Source organism: Astyanax mexicanus, chromosome 19, assembly GCF_023375975.1.
Source record: "Astyanax mexicanus isolate ESR-SI-001 chromosome 19, AstMex3_surface, whole genome shotgun sequence".
Lineage (NCBI taxonomy): Eukaryota > Metazoa > Chordata > Actinopteri > Characiformes > Acestrorhamphidae > Astyanax > Astyanax mexicanus.
Genome location: NC_064426.1, coordinates 1,583,183 through 1,589,250, shown reverse-complemented (window position 1 = coordinate 1,589,250; position 6,068 = coordinate 1,583,183). Strand labels below are relative to the sequence as shown.

Sequence of the window (6,068 nt, the reverse complement as noted above, 5' to 3'; positions counted from 1 at the left end):
AGAAACAAAATATGGTGGTGCTAGTGCTAATCTAAATAATGAGCTCAGACACTGTAGCTCGAAAATATCTGAAAATAAAGAAAAGTATGAAAGATAGCAGAGATAGAGCTAAGCAGAGAAGCGTCTGAACGGCACAGAAGCAGGAAGCAAAGATTAGAGGTTAGAGCAACTGCCCTTCAAGATTCCTGTGCACGTCCCTGATATACAGTATTGGAACAGTGAGGCTGATCCCTTTAGTTCTGCTGTAGAATGAAAACACGTGGGTTTGTCATTAAAAGATGAACAAGAGACAAAAGACCAACATTTCGACAATTGAGCTGCACTGTGCACGATTAGATCGCTATTTATTTTCATGGTCACATTAATTACTAAATCACTCTCTACCAACATTTAAGCTTATTTTCTTTTTTCAACCCATTTTGGTTTGATTAATTTTTTTTCCTATTTTCTATTATTATATTTTTATCTCTCTCTCTTTCCCCATTCCCATTATCTCCCTCTTTATAATTTTCTTCTATAATTCTTCTTCCACTTCCTCTTTTTATTTATTTTTTTTTATTTTTATTTCATGTTTACTTATCCCCCTACCCTTCCTCAACCAAAAAACAATAAAAATAAAGTCTTAAATAGTCCTCCGAAGAGGGGGGTGGTGGCAGGCAAAAAAAAAAAAAAAAAGAAGGCTCAGTATTCTGATAATAACATGTTAACAATTGAGCTATTATAACTATAATAATCAACTATTTCTATGTTTGGGGAGAATTAAGTTGTTTTTCTCACTATTGTTTATTGTTTTTTTTAAAGAAATATAAGTCTTAATAAAGCTTATTTTAACATGCAAAAGTTGCCGAATTAATAGAATTTTTTTTTTCTTCAAACCGGGAGAAATAGATGATATATGAATTTTCACTCAATTGTCTTTTCAATTACCTGAAAACATTTCTTTATATTTAATTCGCCAAAACTGCGTCCAAAAACATTTCACTTTCCTCCCACATGGTTTGTATTTTTAACAAAAAGTCATTTTAACAGCATAGTGCACAGTGTGACTGTACTAGCAGTCAGTTCTGAATAAACTGAAAGGAAATAAAAGGTTAAATTAAAAATCAACTAATTCCAAGAGTGCTCGGCCTCTACCTTCGATCCACATTTTAAATAAAAACAACAATAAAAATGCCATTTTGGCTGCAACCCATTATACGTTTTTGAGTCTCACATTATAAATACTCATTCTTTCTGTTAAAATTGACAAAGTTCACAGTATGAATACTTTTAAGGTCATTCAATAACTGCAATTTTTGTTTCTGCACAACAGATTGTACAGCAAAAGTATTATAAGGAAATATATTAAGAGACCACATGCCGCCTATCTTCTCACCCAGGGCCGCCGCTCTGCATACGCAGACAATGCAGCCAGCGTTAGGCCTCAACCATTTTGCAGTTGCAGGGAGCCAAATTGACTGAGAATGAAATGTGTTGAAATTATGACATTATTAAATTTAAAACCCAATGTGAATTATTTATGATACGCTCATCTTTTTTGCATGGGGAACCTACTCCACTACTTAAAAGCAGCACGTTATTATTTTTCTGCATAATATAATGCCCCCACCCCTATTGCCTGAAATGGCACGGCTCGGTTTGCTCTGTTGGTTGTTGCCAGATGTCACATTGTCCAGTCAAATAAATAATCAAAAAATGCATGGAGGCGCTAAATCTTGCGCATGTTTAACCATTTTTAAAGTGTATGTGGCCATTCTATACAAAAACTTGTCCAGTGCAATATTTGTGTAAGTTAAAAACTTAAAATAAAATAAACAAATAGGATGAAAAATCGTAACTTATCTGGCAACCTTAGTCCTGACTAAAGTAGCAACGCTACTTGAGTTTGGCAGGAGACAAGTTCACCGCGCGAAGTTGCTACTAAATGGTAATTCAACTATGAAGCGACAGTTTGAGTCTGGAGCTGAGAAGAAGAAAAAGAAGCAGAAAGATGAGGCCCATGCATCCCTTTCTGGTGAGTAACTTCGATGATAAAGGTTTAAATAGTTTTGATTACTTCATGTTCAGTGGTGTTGCCTGAGCTAGTTACGTTAAGGCTTTGCTGATTTTGTAGCTTTAAACGCTTAACTAGAAACTAATCTGGGTATTGCAAGGCACATGGCTCCCTGACCAGTTATGCTTAGGGCCTCCAAAACCTTAGCAGCGGCCCTGTTCTCACCAGTCCTTCATGTTGGCCTCATTGAGTCCTGCCAGAATTTGATCAGCTGCTGTGGAGAGCTAAGGATGGTGGTGATCACTCTTTGAAACTCTTCCCGTTGATAGTTCCCGTTAAAGTAGGCTTTAAACTGTGAGGGATTGGGAGGGGTGGAGGGTGCAATGCCTAATTTTTTTAGGCAGGCGCCCACATATGCGTCCTCTATGTTGAATGGCTGAATGTCCTTTGAAACTTCAACGAGCTTCTTTGGAAGGTCATTGGAAAAGATGTAGCCCATTCCTAGAAGGTAGGTTGGGTAGTAGTCCTCCGGGTAGAGTTCCTTTGGAACGTACCACTTGGACGCTGGGTCCCGGATGACTGGCTGGCTCCACATAACCATCCCGGTGATGTAGTTTATTCTGGGGGTTTCAGGTGCCAGCAGCAAGTTCATCATGTTGTCCAGATTCAGGAACATGTCAGAGTCGACCTTCATTGAGTAGGCTGCCTGAGGGCAACGTGTGGCCAGCCAATCCATGATGACCATGGTCTTTACGGTCAGGTTGAGGTAGGTGTCCATGAAGTCACTCTGGATCAGGTCGTGGTATTTCTGGCTCTCCAGGTTCAGCTCCTCCTGTTGCTTCTCAGCCTTGATTCCAGGCAGGCCAACTAGAAACAGCACCGTGACGGTTTTGCCCTGGACCACGGTCTCGTTACCCCACGTGCTCCGGATGGCATTACGAGCCTCCAGTTCATGTGGAGCCACTGGGACCATGAGGACCAGAAACGGGTTCTCCTGCTTACACTTTTCTGGCTCATCCAGAATGAAGTGGTAGTTTTGTGGGTATGCTGCATTGTAAGGCGTGGGTGCAACAGTGCTCATTAAGCCTTCAGTAACTTCGGTATTTGCATGGCTGGTCACACTCATTACTGCAGGTGTGCTGTCGGCTGTAGTTCTCTGGTCTGTGGTTTGCATGTGTCTTGGTCGAGGAGGTGAGTGTACTGTTAGATTTCTGTAGTAAGAGTAGATATTATCAGAAACACTGCTGATCCAGTCATTGGGCAACTGGATGTAGTAAGTGACTGACACGGTAAAGGTTATACACAGTAATAACATGAAGCAGCTCCTGGCATGGAACTTGCAGCAGCTGAATAAGGCCATCTTCTGAAAAACAAAAGTAAGAGAGCAGTGGTTGTGATAAATCTGCATATTTTGCTGCTACACCCCTGAACACATGTAAGCAGTATTTGCACTGATATGGCCGAAGATGTGGGTGAACTTAAACAATGTGTCTCTGCTGTGAATTCAACCCAAACGCTATGTAATTTTAACTACAGTGCTGGGTTAACTGAACCAAAATTTGGGTTGATATTTAAGTATGACTAAATGTAAAATTTAGACCTTTAATGCAAGTTTTTTTACACTATAAAATAAAAAAAATAAAACAATACTTAAGTATCAACAATAAAATGCTTTATTGCATAATTACATCTCATGATAATTTCTCAAAGTAATTTCTTAACAACAGTTGTCATCAACAACAACCATTTCATAAACATTCCTCAACATTTCTTTTCCCTGTTGATGACCACAAAGGATTGCGAGCAATGCTGATCATTACCTACGAAAAGACAGTCCTTAATAAGTCCTACAGTGCTGAAACAGCAGAGAACAAAAAATCTCAACAAATGAAACCTCCATTGCACATTAAAATACTATATAGTGGTATGTTGGAATGAATAATGGGGCATGCCAGTGTGGCTGACAGTCTTTAAAAGTCTTTTAACGTGAACGTCCTTTAACTGGCCTGTGCCTCGAAAGAGCTCTGCGTGGCTGTCCACAAGTTGTTCTGCCACTGTGGGGCTTGGTGGAGATGAAAGACTATTGACCACTTTGATGAAGTGCTGTGCAGCTGTGTCGTAGCCTAGCAGGAACCTGTTTTGCCTGCTTTCACATAGAAATTACTCCAAGCTATTCACATTCACAAGTCACACACATTTTCATCACAGCTGCTAGACTGACTCTTTTTATGGCTGTGTGCTGCTGAGCTAGTGATTGTGAACACTTCCTTGTGCTGCTTATTGTACACTTTGGGCTTTGTGTCATAGGTTTTCGCAGGTTGCTTTTGACACACATTGTCTGGCAAAGAGATCCAGCTTACCACAAACTTTGAAGTTCTATTCTCGTGCAGGGCAATCCTTTTTTATGTGGATATTTTCCACCACAATTTCTACAATGGTTTTATGATTTGTTGGCATTTGTTACTTGATACATTTCGTTTGGTTGTCCCTTCTGTTGTACTGCATTCACTGATGCAGCTACTCCTTCTTCCAGGTCTGTTGCCTGTCGCTCAAGCTGAGAAGATTCTCTAAGCTCATGTTGTTCAGCTCAGCTGTTTAAACTTGTTGTTGTATGTTTCCTTAATATATGATGATACATACTGATCATGTTATGAGTTAATACAGAAATATACTCCTTAATGGTTCTAGTGTCAATAATTATTGTGACATTATTTAATCATTCAATAATGTTTATTTCTGTAAGCACTGCTATCCATGTTGATGTGATTTATCCACTTATTAAAAGCCAGTTTGCATAAAAGCATCAAAAAACAAATGATTGAATGAAAATGTAATCCTCTTATAAATGTAGATGTAAATGAGTAAAGCCTTTACGAGTAACATTCCTTATCTTACTGTCCAAACTAATTATTGAAAAAGCTTTGCTGCTTACTTTACTCAGATTCTGGTCTGAAAATCAAGAAAGAATAGACTATGACCTCTGTATGTTCATCAAAACTCAGTGAAGACACTTTGCATGGGTTTAACATGCTCTCAAATTAGTCATGCAATAGGTTTCAGCTGTAGACCTGTCTGGAGACTACTGTATAGGGTTAAAAGTATACGTTCCTTGAGAAACCGTTAGGGCTTAATTAGCTTAAAACTGTGCACTTCCCTTTGAGGCACTTTGAGGAACATTATTATCTACATTATTATCATTGTTTGGCACATACACAGCCAATGTGAAATCAACCTGTAGGTGTTAAATAAATACAGTCTTCGACTGAAAAGTGGTAACAGTCTTCCATTGAACCGTAAGGTGTTTTCCTTCAATAGTAAAGTTTGTTTAATGACTCTAATGCTACTGTCCAATTAAAACATCTCCATTTTGTTGGTTTTTACAAAAACTTCACAGTCCAATGTATCATGCGTTCTTTATTCCAGCACCCTGCGTTGATTTTTATCTCACCTCAAACATACAAGTATATACCGTTATTTTAATTGACACCACTAATATACATATAAATGCATTTTATATTTCTTACATTCAGTCTTACATTTAAATATCCACTATAATAATTTACGTCTGAGGAAAAACAAATGTGATTAATCACAGATAATCACCCAATTTTGTTGTGATTAAACAGATTATTTTTTTTAATTGCTTGACACAACTAATATATATATATATATATATATGTATAGTACATTTGTCTTTGTGATGCTAAAAATATATAAATACTATGTAAAAATGCTACAATTAAAGGATGCTTCTTTCTTTGGATAGTGATGATGTTTATAGTATTACAAAAGACAGTACTGGTATACTGGAAGTATGTGATTTTATATAGCTATACTAAAGTAAGCATGAATTTAAGGTTTTCTATACTGTAGTCTTATTGTAAAAGTATAAAGGTTTAAATTGTTTTATATGTATAGTTTTTAAATTCTTTTTGGGATTACAACATTTGATATACTATACTTATGTATATATATGTAAAAAAAAGGCTAAAGCAAAGCAAAGGACAGCAAACATTACGCAGCAAGATTTCCAGACAGGGATTAAGCCCCGTCTGTAAGAAGGGTGTGTTAAATT

At 37.5% G+C, this 6,068-nt stretch overlaps 1 protein-coding gene across 1 annotated transcript; it reads right to left on the bottom strand.

Moving 5' to 3' along the window:
- Positions 1-2,225: 2,225 nt before the first annotated feature.
- Positions 2,226-3,353, bottom strand: LOC125784470 (beta-1,3-galactosyltransferase 2-like). The gene has a single exon (XM_049468175.1). The coding sequence runs from the start codon at positions 3,351-3,353 to the stop codon at positions 2,226-2,228; it is 1,128 nt and encodes a 375-aa protein (XP_049324132.1).
- Between the last annotated feature and the right edge of the window lie 2,715 nt (positions 3,354-6,068).